Source organism: Neodiprion fabricii, chromosome 3 (assembly GCF_021155785.1).
Source record: "Neodiprion fabricii isolate iyNeoFabr1 chromosome 3, iyNeoFabr1.1, whole genome shotgun sequence".
NCBI classification, from domain to species: Eukaryota; Metazoa; Arthropoda; class Insecta; order Hymenoptera; family Diprionidae; genus Neodiprion; species Neodiprion fabricii.
In genome coordinates, this window is record NC_060241.1 from 34118782 (window position 1) to 34136752 (window position 17971).

A 17971-nucleotide genomic window follows, 5' to 3' on the forward strand; every position below is an offset into this window, starting at 1 on the left:
CAGGTGCTTTTTCCTTCGTAATTTCTCTCCTGTTGATCCCACGCGCTTTTCGCTGCGTTTTCTGAGTTCCTGGGGGTCCAATTAGTCAGGAAAGGGTCATTCAAATCGAATCTGAGACCAAAAATTTTCGGCTCCAAAAATGAAGAAAAAGTAAGGCTAACCCCTTTGCTTTTTTGGCGAAAATTCTCGCGATTTTGAAAAGTGCTGGAATGAATTTTTTCATGCACCATTTCGACGTAATTTTGCGAGAGAAATCGATTGGGCGCAGTCCCAATACGCTGCGATCAACGCATCGAAAGTTACAGCCAAAAAACGAGAACCTGTGTTTTCGACATATTTCAGCAGGTGCTTTTTCCTTCGTAATTTCTCTCCTGTTGATCCCACGCGCTTGTCGCTGCGTTTTCTGAGTTCCTGGGGGTCCAATTAGTCAGGAAAGGGTCATTCAAATCGAATCTGAGACCAAAAATGTATTCTCATTATCAACTTTTTGTATCGCCGACAAGTCGGTAAGTACACACAGGCCAAGTACTGCCTTGGGCTTACCATTGCAAAGACTGTGTTACTCGGAAAATGAATGCAGCCAGCATCATGTCGAAATCGGTAATTCTCAGATGTTCAGCAATAAGTTCTAAACTCTACGGTTGAAACATCTCGAGGGGCGCAGGCGCACGACGATTTTCAGTTGGCACACCGAAGCCCATTGGGGCAACTGTCTTTATGTATTACAGTCAACATAGGATGTGTCTGGCGGAGGTAGGAGGTCGCAGGAGGTGTCGTAGCTAGTTGGCGGAGTCGGAAGTGTTTGGCGTTGGTTGGCGGAAATCGGCGTAGCTCCATAGCGTAGGTCGCGGAGAACCATTCGGCCGACGACTACGAGGGGGTGGAGGAGCAATAGATCGGCGACGCGATGAACGATGATGAAGAAGGCGGCCGGAGGTGGGAGGTGGTGGTCGACGGAGGTTGGTGGTGCTCGGAGATAGTCGGGCCGGATGGCGGTGGGCGCTGTTACGCGTTTTATCATGGGGATGATGGAGCTGATCGACATTTCTAAGTCGCAATCGACAAGTAGTCTTTAGTACTCACTTTGTACCGACTTAATCTCAAGCTTCCATACCGACACTACTTTGGCCGCTACGATGTCGGTGCGAGCAAAGAGGATGAAGATGGGATGCGAGCTCGTTAGGTAGAGTCGATAGAGCAGAACGCTCCCAGGCCCACCTGGACCCACTTGCCCGCCAAAAACTGGTCACAAAAATTTACTTAGGGGTATCCGACTTTATATTCTTCAGTCCACGACACAAGTGTCTTACCTTTTCTCATCTTCCGCTTTGAACGAAGATAGAATACCGAACGACACTGACGACAAGATCAGTGGACGACATGCTTACCGATGTGTTCCTTTGCCAACAAACACCATTGTTACGTTGCTAAGATACCGACTAGCACTCTACTTACTTCAACCTCCGAAACGAATAATTTCATAGCGCCGGCATCGGCATCTTTGGTAGGATATGGTTACACAATGGCGTATATCTTTTTTCCGTTACCCGCCAAATTTCTTAACCGGCATCCTATTCGTCTCGTTTTCGCTGAGTGCGAACAGCGTGAATCGCGTTTTCTGAAATTTTCATAAAAAAAATAATAACTGTAGCGCGTAAAAGTAAATAACCTATTAAGCATGTCTATGTCAGGGAAATTGTACGTAATAAAACGAGGTATGTACGTAGTGATACGAAGTATGTATCAAAATTCTTATTTCTACGACACTCCAGTTGAACTGCGAACGTCGGTTCGGAATACCCCAGCACATCATTTTCTTTTTTTTTTTTTTTCTTTTTTCACTATTTCGCAATGTAGATCATCATTTTGCAGATGGGCGCAGGGAAGATGTTCATTATGACAAGATAACCTCGAGAATACAAAAATTATGCTACGGTTTGAATATGGACTTTGTCGATCCGGTAAGCTATGGCTATTTTGTGTTTAATACGTTCAACGTTGCTTATTTAACCCAAAACTGTCTTTCGAATCCTTTAGCATCACCTGTAAACTTTTATTTTGTACCACTTTATTCAGCCACTGTGAATATTCGCACGGCAGAGTGACTGCATGAAATTTGCATTAGAAATACATGTCAAACACTATTCGTACACATTTTCCTTTTCGCATTCTAAGTGATGCCAGTGTCTTGAACTGAGAATATAACGTGAGCAAGTTTTTAGCTGGATTTTCTCTACTATTACTATCTCTTGTGATGTATTTTATATCGATGCCCATTTTCCAGCCTGCAATTACCCGATGGGTCATCGGTGGCCTTTATTCTGGCGTGACCACGGTTGAGCTGGATAATCTGGCTGCGGAAACCGCTGCTACAATGACAACAAAGCATGCAGATTACGCTATACTGGCTGCCCGGATTGCAGTCTCCAATCTCCATAAGGAAACAAAAAAACAGTTCAGTGGTATGAGAAGACTATTTAATGTTGTTTACTTACATGAACTGACCAGTTATACCCTTTCAGGATTTCCAGCAACCCTGCAACCACCTGTTTCATATAGGTTGTTTAACATGGAAATACCTTGCCGTTTCACTTTTTTCTAAAAATTTTGTTGATTTCCTTTAGTATAAGTTTTGATTGCACGAATCTTGAAGTATCCACTTTTTAGTGTAAAGCGATTGACAAACTGGATTATACTCAGCTTGTATGAATTACGTTTTTTTCTGTTCTTTCAGTGATAAAAAGTTTTTCTAATTTATTTAAATTTACCTTCATGTTTCAATCTGCAAACCATGGAAATAACACTGCATTAAATGTTGCTTATAATTTTCAGATGTGATGCATGATTTGCATCATATGATAAATCCATATACCAAGTTACACACGCCAATGGTTAGCGAGCATTATTATAAGATAATAAAAAAACATGCGGAGAGATTGAACTCTGCGATTATTTATGACAGAGATTTTAGTTATAATTACTTTGGCTTCAAAACACTCGAAAGAAGTTATTTGCTGAAAATTAATGGCAAAGTCGCAGAGAGACCACAACATTTGTTGATGCGTGTTGCTGTGGGTATTCATGGAGAAGATATTGATAGAGCAATTGAAACCTACAATCTATTATCAGAAAAATATTTTACCCATGCTTCTCCCACTCTTTACTCAGCAGCTACTCCCAGGCCACAAATGTCGAGGTGTGTAGAGCAGATAATCTCAATTCAAGTCTAATGGATGTTTCATTTAAAGAAAATATTCAAATAATGTAATAAGTGTCACGTTATTGTAGCTGTTTTCTTTTGACAATGAAGGAGGATAGTATTGAAGGAATTTATGATACTTTGAAACAATGCGCACTGATAAGTAAGTCTGCGGGAGGTGTTGGATTAAATATACATTGTATCAGAGCCAAAGGTACTTACATAGCAGGAACTAATGGAGAATCTAGCGGAATTGTTCCTATGTTGCGTGTATATAATAATACAGCAAGGTACGTTGACCAAGGAGGCAATAAGAGGCCAGGTGCCTTTGCAGTTTACTTAGAACCATGGCACCCGGATGTTTTTGAGTTTTTGGATTTGAAAAAAAGTACTGGTGAGCTCAGATTCAAGTTGAGAAGGTTTAAACCCAAACCATAAAATTAGCTCATAAATTCTGAAATGGTAACCTTGTTTCACAGGCAAAGAGGAGATGCGAGCTAGAGAAATGTTTTACGCCCTTTGGATTCCTGATTTATTTATGAAACGTGTTTTGGAAAAACAAGTTTGGAGCCTCATGTGTCCTCACGAATGTCCTGGATTGGCGGATGTTTGGGGTGATGAATTTGAAGCTTTGTACACACAGTAAGCAATGAATAGCTCCAGTCTTGATTTTACAATCTTTTCCACATAAGTACTATTCGAATTCACAAAAATATGCATCATCGATAGATATGAAAAAGCGGGCCGATACAAACGACAAGTAGCAGCCCGGGATCTGTGGTTAGCTATCATGAACTCTCAGGTTGAAACTGGCACACCATACATGCTGTACAAAGATCACTGCAATCGCAAATCAAATCAACAGAATGTGGGCACAATCAAATGCAGTAATCTTTGCACTGAAATTATAGAATATTCAAGCCCTGAAGAAGTTGCTGTTTGTAATCTAGCATCGATTGCTGTTAACATGTTTGTTACCCCGGAAAAGACATACGATTTTAAAAAACTCAAGGAAGTTACCAAAATCGTAGCCTACAACCTGAACAAAATTATTGATATCAACTACTATCCAATTCCTGAAGCTGAAAAATCTAATATGAGACATAGACCAATTGGTAACTTGACAGAAATACTATCTTATCTCTTATTGAAATTTCACGTATTTGGAATCCGAATGGAGTTGAAATCTGGTTTTTTCTTCAGGCATTGGTATTCAGGGACTAGCAGATGCTTTCCTATTAATGCGATATCCTTTCGAAAGTGATGAAGCCCAGAAACTTAACATTGGAATCTTTGAAACATTGTACTATGGAGCATTGGAAGCCAGCTGCGAAATTGCAGAAAAAGAAGGACCTTATCCAACTTATGAAGGTTCTCCAGTCAGCAAAGGGGTAAAGCTGAACAAGACCAAATTTCAAACTATCTGTTTATTTAAATCATTGAGACATGTTATATTTATTAAGTATGCTGCAATGCCCTTCAGATTTTGCAGTATGACATGTGGAATGTCACACCAACAGATCTTTGGGACTGGGCAGCTCTGAAAGCTAAGATAGCTAAACACGGCGTACGGAATTCGCTACTCATAGCCCCAATGCCGACTGCATCCACAGCACAAATTCTCGGGAACAATGAATCAATCGAAGCTTATACCAGCAACGTTTATACACGCCGAGTCTTATCTGGAGAATTTCAAATAGTCAATCCCCATTTACTAACAGATCTTACTGCTAAAGATCTATGGGATGAAAATATGAAGAACGAGATTATTGCCAATAATGGTTCTGTTCAAGTGAGTTTAAATCTTTAGCCATTGATTGGCCGAAATTTATTGTATCCCATAAAACATGCACAATATTTAATCATTTTGATTTACAGAATATCGATCGCATTCCTGCAGACTTGAAAGCATTGTACAAAACAGTATGGGAAATTTCCCAGAAGACTGTTCTAAAGATGGCTGTCGATCGTGCAGCATTTATTGATCAATCACAATCGTTGAATATTCATATGGCAACACCAACGGAAGAAAAGCTTACATCCATGCATTTTTATGCCTGGAAAAATGTATGTCTTTATTATTTCAAATTTTCGAATATTTGATCAATTTAATATTATTGAGAAACTCAGCTAAAATTCTAATTGCCGAACGTTATTACGATTTCAAAAGAAAATCTAGTGTTAAACCCTTGACATTTGTCATTGCACAATCTTACATTAACGATTTTTTAGGGTTTGAAGACTGGAATGTACTACCTACGTATAAAGCCTGCTGCGAATGCTTTACAGTTTACTGTAGACAAGTTAAAACTGAAGGATGCATTCTCTACTTCAAATAGTAATTACACTCCAACAAAAGCACAAAATTCGTTGGAGTGCAATTCACCAGAACATAGTGAATGGTTGAAGAAAAAGCGGCTAAAGCAGCTTGAAGAAGAACGCGAAAGAGAACTCGATGAAGCGCTACTTTGTTCGCGAGAAAATGGTGATCAGTGTATGGCGTGTGGTTCCTAGAAAAATATTCACAATTCATTCAAACACTTAGTTAATCTCCATTTGTACATGAGCAAAATGTTTTGTATTCAATTCATTTCAATCTAACTGATCTAGCCATGATTTTACTTATTTTTTAGTGTGTATTCGTATCGTATTATATAGGGAAAAATAGAAAGAAAAAATAAGGTGATGAGTAATCAGAAACGAGGTTTTGTAAATCTGTACTTGTCAAAGTACTACGCTATTTAAAAGTATGATTTTTTTTCTACTGGTACAATATTTTCAGTCAAACTGTCTGACAGTGAAATTGATTTCTTCCTCAATAAATGTATTACTTTTAATTAAAAACTTAGAAATTAAGATCATTATAAAGTTGTGATTTGATACCGCAAGAGTGAGGCAAACTTCATAAATATACGATCAAGTACTACTTGAAATATTTTCTTACGAATCCTTACTCCTAAAACTGCCCACTTTCAGGGACTTGTTATGATTATAACTAACAACTTCCTTGAGGATAGGCAGATTTTCATAATCAATCTTACATCAATATTATCCTCGTGAAGCAAAGCCTGCAACATGCAAAAGAAAGGTAAGAAACGGATAACATTATTTATTTTTTTTTATTCAAGGTATTTCGAATTAAATGTTTAGAAGCAATAATAATTAAATATATGAAATAAAAAGCAAAAAAAAAAAAACACTTAAATCAGACGTTTCACCTCTTTTACATTGGCCACATTTTCGCTTATTCTTGATTCGACTCTTCATAATTACGTTTTTTTAATTTGTACTTCTCTTGGCGCAATCTTGTGCCCTACTACCTTATAAGAAATCATTCGTACAATTGCTTGCCCAACACTGACAGATTTGCGAGGTTCACTATGTTAATGTTGCAAAAATTATAGTATTTCGAACTTTGCAGCTTGATCACATAGAGTGCTTCCTGGCTTCGGTATATTATTAATATTCAAAGTTACATTTTCGAAAAATTATATGAGTTCAATATTTCGGAAAATAACTTATGTCTGGTATTTTGATATTGTTCTATGTATGTACATTCATGACGTTGTTGAAATAATATATACCAATATACTGTTCTTTATAGTTCCCGGACCAGCCCAAAATACAACTGGTTGATGCAATATCACACGGTGGTCAGACTGCTGAATATAATTTAACGTTGTGTATGAATAGTATGTTTAAACGACAAGAACAAGCCGAAACAAGCTGCATAGTTTTTATAATTATAATAATAATGATAATGATAATAACAATAGTAGTAGTAGTAGTAGTAGTAGTAGTAGTAGTAGTAGTAGTAGTATTAATATAATAAGTGCTCAATAAAACTGTAGATCAATAGTAAATTAATAATTAATAATAATTATCACTAATAATAATGATAATTACACGCCACTTCTAATTAATAATTACTGGAAATATACAAAATGTGTAGAAAAAGGAAAGTAAACTGTTTTTATAGCTTATTCTTTAAGGTAAATACATAATCGTGTTATGTAGTACCATGTGTTTCAACACTTATCAGAATTTGTTTGGACATACAGGGAACCCAATGTGAAGTAAGATACTCAATGCATGATTTTTGGAATTTGTAACACGGAATGAGAAAATTACCTGGCTAACACAAATCTTTTTCCAAAATGTGTCCGTGTAGCATGTGTGTTAATGAACATGTAGTTGTTTGATATTTTAACTAAAACATATTAATTAAATAGTGTAAGATCTATTTATTGCTGAAGAATACCGATTCTTGTACATCCGACTCAATAATTGTAACTATACCAACCAACAAATTATTCAGATCAAACGCTGAATTTTGTGCACCAGTATTTTCAGTAGCACCTTTATAAAGTGCAAATACAATATTGATATATCATTTTGGTACATCTTATTCCGTGCTGCTTACCCAATACTTAATTTACTGCTATTTGTGAGTTCTCTGTTTGTTCCGCAGATCAATTTTGAAACTCATGGTAGGTTTATGCATACTCTGTAGTATTCATATTTATTTTATGTATAATGGAGTAACAATAAAGCAATATGCAATTTATGAAGACTACTTTGCTCATTTGGAAAGGGGATTTGAAAACAGCATATTTTATGAAGGGACTTCATAATATACAGTAGCAGCATTGTATTTACTAATCAATGTCTTTCTTACTTCCAATCCTAGAAAAATTTTAATGTTGATAAATCGTGTTCAAATAAAAGTAATCATTACAGTGTGAAAAACCAGCATTCAATATATTGGAAGTGATATTTTCCATAAAATTGGTCAAGTCATATGCTTTTCGAAACCCCTAAATGAGTCTATTTTAATACAGTAAGTATAGTATTACTTATATTTCATAATCTGATTAGCCGATGAATATCCCGCTTTTATGGTTGCTTGCATCCATTTGTAATATTTCTCTCATTACATACAAACTTTAGCATAGCCTTATATTATAATTAAAACAGCATGGTCAGCAATGTAAGAAAATCAACACAGAAGATGCATAAAATTGAAGATTGTTCATGACATAGAAAACCCAGAAACTATGTCTGTGAATAAGTAGGGAGGACCAAAAGTACGTATAATTCTAGATAGTTTCTTTTAAATAGCATATATTAATGAAATCTATAATTATATTACTCGCTGCAGCTGACCATTCTGTAATAATGTTACAGAGCAACTAAAATCGTCAAAATTTCAACATGCCCAATTTTGTCTACTTATAGATTAATTATTAATTATCTTTCTTATGATTATTACAATTTTTCCTAAAATTTGCCTAATTCCACCTAATAACTTTGAACTACATGATCGGTTTCTCAGTCAATGTACGTAAACTTTTCTTTCTAATATCAAATTTTAAGTGAGCTGATGCCGAATGCAGTTTTGACGATCTTAGTTCAAATATATATATATATATATATATATATATATATATATTTATATATATTTATATATATGTATATATATATTTTTTCTTTTTTTTTAAATTATTTATGCTGTAATGACTGACAAAGGTGACAATTGTCAGTAGATATACGACAGTCACTCTAGGTTTACCCTAGATTAAAATTTTCTCACAATCTTCATGGAATAGACGATATTATAGCAAAGAGATAACGTGACATGTGTATGTAATATTTTAAGTAATAATGACAACTATGAATACATCATATGTTAATGTTATTAATCATTATAGTATATATCAGTAAATATTAACCAGTAAATAATAATCGTCATAATATAATGAAGTTATAAATACATCACAGAGATTTATGTTTTTTTTTTTTTTAATTATTTTCTTTTATACATATTCATGTTGCATTAATCGAGAGAGTGCATTCGGAATCATTAAATTGAATCATTCATGAACAGTTTGTTATACATAATCTGCCGATACAACTGCGGCTCTCAGAATATACTCACGATTAACATGCACTGTCTCGATATTACCCTTTTCAGTTAATTATTCAATAGGTTAATGGGTACGAATTGAGTGTTCAACGGAAAACCAAAAAATTGTTGCTAATATACGTCTTTCATTTATTTCATGTAATATCCATGTAATCAGCATGTATACCTATGCGTATGGTATGAATTTTGATTGATTTCAAAGCAATGTGACGATATACCTACGTTACCATTATTAAAGTGACTATGAGCTCCTGTATATGTAGTGGAAATTTGCGTAATTAGATGTTTGTTTATGTATATTAACTACAAACGTTTACAATCAAAGTCAGTGGCAGTCTGTTCTGTGGTAACTGTGTTTACGAAGTACAATCAATCATGGCTTAAAAGTATACACGATTAACCATTTTCACACGTACGATGTAAACGCAGTATGAGTGAGGAACTTTTTATTTTACTTTATATATGCCCGCAAATACCAGTTCATTGCTATAATAAATTATAGGCTGATTTTCTTTACTCCAGGTTCGGATGAAAGTTTGGTCATGTATTTGCAAATGATCACTAGTTTACCGATTTTCCTTTTTATACAATTACGATAATGTTTACTGAATTTCGAATGATGATTCAAAGTGGATCAAAATGCGGTACATAGTTTGCTAAATATTTGTAGGATGTACATACTATGCTTTATGTGGTATAAAAATTGGATCTTAAAAATGCCAAGTAATCTCAATTGAAGAAAAGTAATCATCACATCGAAAATTGGAAATAATTTTCAACTACCATCCTATCCTAAAGTAAGAGAAAACTGTCTACTACCGCTAACGTTTCACATTAGTAACCGGGTATCATTTTCATATCAGTTATAGTCTGCACTGATTGTAGAATAAGAAAAATGTTTTTCAAACAGTTTACACACTTTCACAGTACTATAATATATTCCTTTTTCTCCACGCTTACTCGCCCATATTAAATACTACTCAGTTCTGTTCCTGTTTGCAAACTGGAACCCATTTCCTCTCCATCATTTATACTAAATCCTAGCTATCAGCGACTGAATCTTGCAGGTGATGATAAAACAATACAATACCAAGCATGCTGCAACACAGTGTTTTCAACTACAATTTTCAATTAAATATTGCATGAAATGAAGAAAGTATCGTCGTGATGCAAACATGGTATTAGATATACTTGAAAAATTTTTAAAGAAATATATTGAATCAGTAGAAAGAGCCGTATTTCAGTTGGAAAATTTGACCTCTTGTAAGGAAATTCACCTCGTCAGTCGCCAATCGCGACAAAGTTCGAAATTATCTACACTTAATCTTAATTTCGTAATCGTTCACTCGTAATCTGCACAGCCTAATCCACTTGTCTAATATACTTTGAGAATTCAATGATGACTGATTAATGATAATGATTACTACCCAGCTACGCCCTGCAGGTCATATCCTATGATAATACGTTCAACAAGAAGTGAGATAATGCAGTTAGATTCAATGTCACATCTACTACCAACTATATCAGATGCACTACAATTTTAGTGAATTTTAAAGATTTGCTTCGTGCTGCCGGCACACCATTTGAAAAAATTTTAAGCTATGTTAGAAGTACTCAGCAATGAAATCGCTATTAAAATCGACTAATATACATATGAGTATTTATTGGATATTACTAATCCAACGCTTGATGAAATATTTAAATTTTATTTTCGAAAGCTGATTAATAGAATCGAATAAGTTTTATAAGTCTAGCGAAATATATAAAAAATAGTGGAAGAAAATAAGACACGTTGGAAACTATTTTCATGTATTCACTCACTTCTTGGATCTATTAAAAGACTATCAGAGTAGAAGCGCCGGCTCCTCGTCACCTAGCCAACAGCAACCTAAGGCTAAATAAATGTGTGGATAACATATCAAATTATTAACATTGTCAAATGTTCTAAAAATAACAACCTCAGTTGTAAACTGCGAGAAAAAGTGAAATCCAGAAAATTAATATTTTCAATTGTTCTCAAAGTTGAAGATTATTACAACAATAAAGCAATCCATTCTCTGCATAGAAATTGGATTATGGAAATATAATGAAGTATCAGGTTTCAATGTTTAGAGTTCAGTGACTCATTTTTATACAAATTTCCCCAGAGAATGTTACTGTTTTCAGTTCGTGACAAGTCATTGGTGTAATCGTATCCTGCATTGCACTAATTTTTGATATCCGGAACTCTTCTCCGTACGTATATGCTAGGTGGGACGAAATTAATGCCTATCTGACCCGCTGCAGGTGTAAAGTTGGTAAGGTTGTATAATACTAATGTTGCATACGCTAATTTGAATGCTCGAAAATAATCTGATAATATAATTCAGATGTAGAAAAGTCATGAATCAAAACTGTGCCTAATTATTAAAAATTATTGCAATTTGGTATCTGCTCACCCTCCAATTTATATAACGAATAGAATTTAATAAATAATCTAATACATTCACTAGAAATTTAGTTGCTAAGCCTACGCACACTTGGAATACACATTGAAGTAATCTTGTGAGTGGTAGAATGACAAAAAACATTGTGGTCATGCACGCACTAAGTCTCAAAGTTATTTTAGATTATATTTAAATATAAATTGTGTACGAATAGTGGTATGCCTATAGATGCGTGCTCTTGTTAAATACATATACATAAGCACGCACTAAGGTCTTTATGTATTTTTCATCATATGTGTGTGTATTTACCCACTTATTCGGTGTGTATTTGAATACTCGTTATACAGAACATTCCATAGAATCGTTTAAATTCCCATTGAGTAAAAAAATTTGGTTAACTTGGACATTAGTTACAAACTGACCACAGTCAGACAACTTCGAGTTATACTTTATTCCTTTCTTTCTGAGAAATCTATCGATAAGAAATATATTTCGTGTATAATAATAAAAGAATTGTGGAAACTTTGACGTTTCCCAAAGACTTGTTACTATGATTTTGAAAAGTAAGTTTACATATCCAAACTCTTAAGTCTTTAGACCAGATTCATTCAATTACAAACATTTAAATTTATTTATGATACACATCTTCCACATAGAGTGAAGTCTTGAAAAATTGAATAAAATCTCACCATCACACTCTGCCTAGGACATTTTGTGTGAGTAATATTATTCCGAATTACTTAAAAGGCCCTGGCTGTTTCATAGAAAACCTTGGTGAGGTTTTTAAACGGTTTTCCTTGGAACCACCCTGTATAATTGCGAATAATCTGATTTTATGTTATGCAGGTAATTGGACTTAATAATCTTACAAGTTTTTCCCGTACGTAGCATACAGCAACAAATGTTGAATCGAGCGATGCAGATGTACGAGTTATTAAATGATTGCATGATGTAAGCTCACCTGCACAATGAGCAAAATAATATCTCTCGGTTTCATTTTTACAACAAGAAAAGGTACTTGATGTTCTTAGAACGGTGATATACCAGACAAACATCTAGAAAACACAGTTTCGAAATATACTGTTAAGAAACAACACACTTTTTACGCGAGTAAGCTCGTTAAATGCAATCAAACTAATACACGTCAGGCCCATTCTTTTATTTCACTTGTAGTAACCACTAATGCTACGTATTGAATAACTCATGCAATACAACATAGTTATATTACTCTTCTTAGAGTATCGTAGTACCTAGGATCACGCGTGTCACGTATACAACATTGCTAATTTATATACATACAGTACAATACAGTTACAGAGTAGTGTCACATTTAATATTAATACGTAATATTAATCATTTTTTTAATAACTGTAATTATTCCATCTGCTCGTAACGATGATGGTATCATCAGATTTTTACCGTGTATGAATTAAACAATTCCTACTGACCTACTTGCCTAAAAAGTTACTCGATTACTTATTCTTAGTTCTGTTTATCATATTGTAGATATTATTTTCATATACTATTCTTAATATTATTGATCATATCGTTCATTACTCAATATCCGTTGTAGAAAATAATAATAATAATGATAATAAAAATGAAAATAATAGCAATAATAATAATGATAATAATAGTAATAATGATGATGATGATAACTGCAAATATCCATCATAATTGGGTATGAATAATTATTAATTCATAATATAAAAGTAACATAACAGAGAGACACAAAACAAAAAAAATTTACATACCAGGCCTCCCATTGGTCAGTCAGTCAGTCTATGGATATTCTGAACTTTTTCAGAGGGCGTAAAGTTTGCAAGAAACTAAGGTGGTGCACCGTTTTCCGATTGATATTTCAACGAACTGGTTTGAACAAGAATATTTTTTGAAAATAAATCATTTATCGGTGTGTCATATTCGAAACATATCTGGATAGGTGTAATCCTACCTGTGTCTACATGTTACGAGGTAGAATTAATATCATAGCAGTGCTTCCAATCACTGACTGACTCTGTCATTCTAACTCTAGAGCTATATGTTTACAAAGGAACAAAAGTCTCGGTACTCGATATTTGGCACAGATTAAACAAAATTCAATGAAATTTCATAGCGGTGCGAAATCGAATGCGAGAAAAACGAATCGCAATCGTTTATATGCACTACATACTTTTATTACATCTTAATGTGTGTCAAATATTAAGTATGAATATTTTGATTTTTTTAAATTGTTATTATTTTTTTTGTGGTTTTCAACAATGACTAAAAACATTGAGAAACGTATTTTTTATCATCAGTTTTCTGTAACAACGTAAAAAAACGTAAATCTTATAATACAGCGTACTTTTAAGAATTAGGAATATTATTGTTATAATAATATTAATCTTAAGACTACCTTACTGAAGAAAAACACTTACTCGATCTGTGAAAACATAAAAACAATTGTCCATCGAGCGAGATTCAGAACAGGAGAGTGTTCTTTGTTAATTAATAGAATATATAGAAAAATCGGATGTATTTACAAGAAAGTTCGATTATGTACGATTTTTTATGGGTGTACATATAGTGGTAATAAATACGAAACGATTTACTTTGACTCCGTAATTGCAATAATCAACCTTCTATGTGTCAAAACAAATAACGAAAGGATAATAATTATCTGAAATGGTCAAGTGTTGCGTCTGGATAAACTTTTTTAAGAAACGTTTACGAAGATTGCAGTGTAGTAGCAGAATTTCGAAGATTAGTGTCGTATAGTGCACATCGACTTTAGTTGAACATTGAAATTTTCAATGGATGTGTTCAACTCAGAAAAAACAATAATGTGTGACTCACAGTGAATACTTGACATCAATTATAACATCGATGTCTCATCTCATTCAAACATTGTTCAATGGGCAGTGAAAACTGAATTCAAGATCACGTAAGATTGATTAAATTTTGTGTCTGGTTTCTGATTCACACTATAATTTAACAGCTATCATTCAGTTTCCTAGTCGTATAAAATGTAGCCGTGAAAATTTCACATTTTTCAACAATTGTATATGAAACATCGAATTGCAGTATTTGGACCACTTTTCAAAGAATCTAGAAATTCTTTGAGCGACCATTCTTATATAATAGTAATTATTTGAACTTGGTCAGGAAATTCAGGTGTACTTATGTGATCAAATTAATAAACTTTGACCCACATCCAACGCACTCGCAAATCTATGATATACTTGCAATACTGTAAGCAGTTTAAAGACTTGTTCACGAGTCATAATTTATCAATTCGCTTGGCGAATCTATCGCTATCGCAAAGTAACAAAAGTTTTGTCTGAAATGCCCCTTTCACGCAGAAATTAAGAATTCTAGGAATTAGATTCCCATTGAATCTTTGTTACATGATTTGGATTGGAAAACAGAATAAACTTGACTACAAACAGAAGGCCGTTGAAAATTGCGTATTAAAGAGTCGAGTAAATGATAAAAAAAAAAGGAAAGAATTTGCAACAAAATATTGAAGAAGTTATCCGCAAATTTTTAAATAAAGTCAATGTACTGGGATCGTAGGTATTAATGTTTTGAGCGTGGCGTGATGGACGATCACGAATGTTTGACAACGATAACACCAGGTCGTTGCTGGGCTTGCTGTTGAGAATGAAACTGAAGGAAGTTGTTCATTTCTGCATGTAGCAATCGTTTGGTCGTTGTCGCTGGTGCCACAGTTGGTTTGTTTGTAAGAGCTAATGGTACATCCTGTGCTGGTTCATCGCTGAACAGGTGATCACCTTCTAAGTGGCGTATCGCTTCGACGATGGTTTCCAGGTTTTGGCGTGATGTATTAGCAAGATATAGCCTTGCTTGTGGCGTACCATCGTCCAACGAGTTTGCTGGCGAGGGCAACCTAGAATACAAAAACAGGTTTACTTAAACAGTACTGAATATAAGGTTGTATCAATTTTACTTATGGCGAATAGATTTTGACGTAGCGAATTAGATGGTATTTCTATGGTGCCTCAAGGCAAGTTCCACTGCCGAAACTACCGAGATCACACATGGTCGAGAAAATGTTAGGTATACGAACCTTTCAACCTCAACTTTGGGCTCTGCTTTCATAGCAGCTTCGAGGACACTGGGTAATCGCTGCGGTTCTACAGGTGGGGAAAATGGTCTTCTCGGACTTGTGGGTATAAACTGAGAAGGAACGTTTTTGAACTCAATTGGAGCCGTCGTGTACGTCACATGTGTTGGTGAGAACGATCCAAGTTTTTGTTTGGTAGGCGTGGAAAACCCTTGATTCTGAGAAAAACTACTAATCTTAGGAGTGCTGGGGCGAGATACTTCTTCTTTTATTTCATCTGGTACCATTTCTGGAAGTGGGGATGGGGATGGACTGGGATCTGGAGTTGTCGTTTCGACGGTTTGCGTCGAACCTACGGGAGGTAGAGCGACCACAGATACAACTTGTAACGAGGCAACTGCTTCTTCAGTTTCCTGGGCCATCACGTTGTCGGTATGCTCGATCACCTGCAGAACAGAAGGCAAATCATTAACTTTTGGATTGGTACCAAATCAGAGAAATTTCGTTCAAGAATGAATGTTAATTTCTATCTCGACATTTGAATTATTACTTTGCAGCACAAACCTCGTGTGGTTGATAAGCGATCAGTTGATTATCCCTAAATCTTTCGGGATAAATTTGACTTTGAAGAGCTCTCATCTGTTCCTCGACGCGTACCCTCGCACGACGTTCTCTTTCCAACTGTCGTCTCAGCTCAGAAACGTCGCTGCTCGATACCGAATGTGCATCCGCAGAGACGGTAATAACAGATAATGGCTCAGGGGACATGCTCCCTAATCCTTCGTCCCCGCTCTCGTTAACGTGCATTGGCAAGCTAACAACGACTGCTGAAAAAAAGAAGACAATACTATTCATATAATCGCTTGTGAAATGGTTTTTGCTGTATATTATTGAGAAAAGAAAACCCGAAAAAATGATTTCACCTATTACCTAAGATGTCGATGATGTCTGACAATGAGCTATAAAATCACTACGTTCGAGTACTACGTACATCTGCAATAGCGGTACAATTTTTGGCTTGCACGACGATGCGCCGAATCTTTACCCGAGAAAAATTGAAAGATAGAAAAATTAGTAGGCAGGTGATCGTTACGCCCGTGTAAAAAGCCTATCTCGTTCGTTTTATCGGCGTTGATCGTCTGATACCCGTAATTTCCGTTTCCCGTGCCTACTCTGGGTCTAATTGCAAACAACGTCTGTCGTCTCATTGTCAGAATCGCTCTGAACGTATTCTGCGTCCCGGTATGTCACGAATCAAGGAAAATGTGCGTGACGTGTATGATTGTAGGGACAGCGAATTACACCTTCTCCCATTATACTACGCGCTGTCCCCGGAGCTTAGATCCGAGCCACGCTTTCATTAATATACGACGTTTGGAGGTTCTACACGCAGGTTGCCCCGACGTAAACTCACACGCACTTAAAAAATCCGAGACAGTCTTTCATTGCGTCCAACGGAAGAAATGGCCTCAGAAACGTCGGTGTTGAAAAGGATGAAGAGAGGGAGAAAGAGAGAGAGAAAAAAACACCGTACATTTGAATTGGGTAAAACATACCTTGGTTGTCAGCCTTGCGCTTTTTGATTGGTACATCGCCACCTTCGTGCTGGTTGACCAATCGCTTGAGTTGACAATTTTGTGATAACAGCTGCGTCTTCTCTTGCTCCAACTGATAAATGTATTCGGCCGTTTGCTGCAGTATCGCCGCCTAGAACAGACAATGGGAAACGGTCAAGTCGACAATCTGACGTAGGGATCGCCGAAAAGCTTCGTCGATTCGTGACAGTTGGATAAAGTCTAGTTGAAATTTATTACGAGCAACGACTCGATGCGCTCGTCTTTGTGCCTGTAATCTGTGCAGAAGGAACACGTTGGATGACCACTTAATTTCCCTGCGTGGGTATACTTTAGGTGTGCGACGTACAGGAAGTTTCGAACAGTATTCAGATCGTTGAACACAGATCGAGCTGCAGATTGGACTTTCTATTACGCATTGTCGCTTATAGAGGAAGGAAATAAAGAGGAAATCAAACATCGCGCATATCTCCCTTCGTACTTTTCCTCATTTGACCAGGTATAATGTGATTCGACTTTTTTCAACGAGCTGAGCCAAGAAGGTTGATTAAAGGAGAGTCTCTCCTCGAATGCAATTTGCATTACCGATACGAGTATTTATCGAGCAAAATTTGCAAATTTCGGAGGGCTGAGAAATGAAAAACATTTCTCCATGATTTTTATAAAAGTAGTTTTATTTTCGTGTTGCGATCCCAACTCCTGCGGTCATGCGATCTTACGATTCCGTTTTTTTTTTTTCTTCTTTTTCTTGCGCAGTGGTTACATGAAACAAGGGTG

General features: G+C 35.7%; 2 protein-coding genes across 6 annotated transcripts in view; one reads left to right on the top strand and one right to left on the bottom strand.

Annotated features, from left to right (window-relative positions):
* Positions 1-1344: 1344 nt before the first annotated feature.
* LOC124177946 (ribonucleoside-diphosphate reductase large subunit) lies at positions 1345-6125 on the top strand. 2 transcript variants are annotated; one of them, XM_046560929.1, is made up of 11 exons: positions 1345-1504; positions 1873-1961; positions 2285-2462; positions 2833-3196; positions 3289-3593; positions 3679-3841; positions 3929-4314; positions 4403-4590; positions 4683-4991; positions 5078-5266; positions 5432-6125. In XM_046560929.1, the coding sequence occupies exons 2-11, from the start codon at positions 1944-1946 to the stop codon at positions 5711-5713; spliced, it is 2382 nt and encodes a 793-aa protein (XP_046416885.1). In that variant the 5' UTR covers positions 1345-1504; positions 1873-1943; the 3' UTR covers positions 5714-6125. The 2 variants fall into 2 exon arrangements, with proteins under 2 accessions (XP_046416885.1, XP_046416884.1); XM_046560928.1 differs by lacking the exon at positions 1345-1504 and adding an exon at positions 1511-1715.
* Positions 6126-12695: 6570 nt separating this feature from the next.
* The window catches only part of LOC124177952 (helix-loop-helix protein 11), a 175380-nt gene continuing 170104 nt past the window's right edge, over positions 12696-17971 (bottom strand). For 3 of the 4 annotated variants that reach the window (XM_046560940.1, XM_046560939.1, XM_046560942.1), the window contains exons 3-6: positions 17177-17327; positions 16185-16447; positions 15624-16066; positions 12696-15443 (exon numbers count right to left, since the gene is read on the bottom strand). In XM_046560940.1, the coding sequence (XP_046416896.1) occupies positions 15143-15443; positions 15624-16066; positions 16185-16447; positions 17177-17327 (1158 nt within the window). In that variant the 3' untranslated portion in view covers positions 12696-15142. The remainder of the gene's footprint in view (positions 15444-15623; positions 16067-16184; positions 16448-17176; positions 17328-17971) is intronic. The other variant, XM_046560941.1, reaches the window with a different exon arrangement.

What these genes read in the sequence shown, in the direction of transcription:
- LOC124177946 (XM_046560928.1), top strand. Translation starts at nt 1,679, where the DNA reads ATGTCTATGTCAGGGAAATTGTACGTAATAAAACGAG. An exon ending in TTTGAAGCTTTGTACACACA is followed by an intron (nt 3,842 to 3,928) that starts GTAAGCAATGAA and finishes CATCATCGATAG; the next exon opens with ATATGAAAAAGCGGGCCGAT. An exon ending in TATGAGACATAGACCAATTG is followed by an intron (nt 4,315 to 4,402) that starts GTAACTTGACAG and finishes TTTTTTCTTCAG; the next exon opens with GCATTGGTATTCAGGGACTA.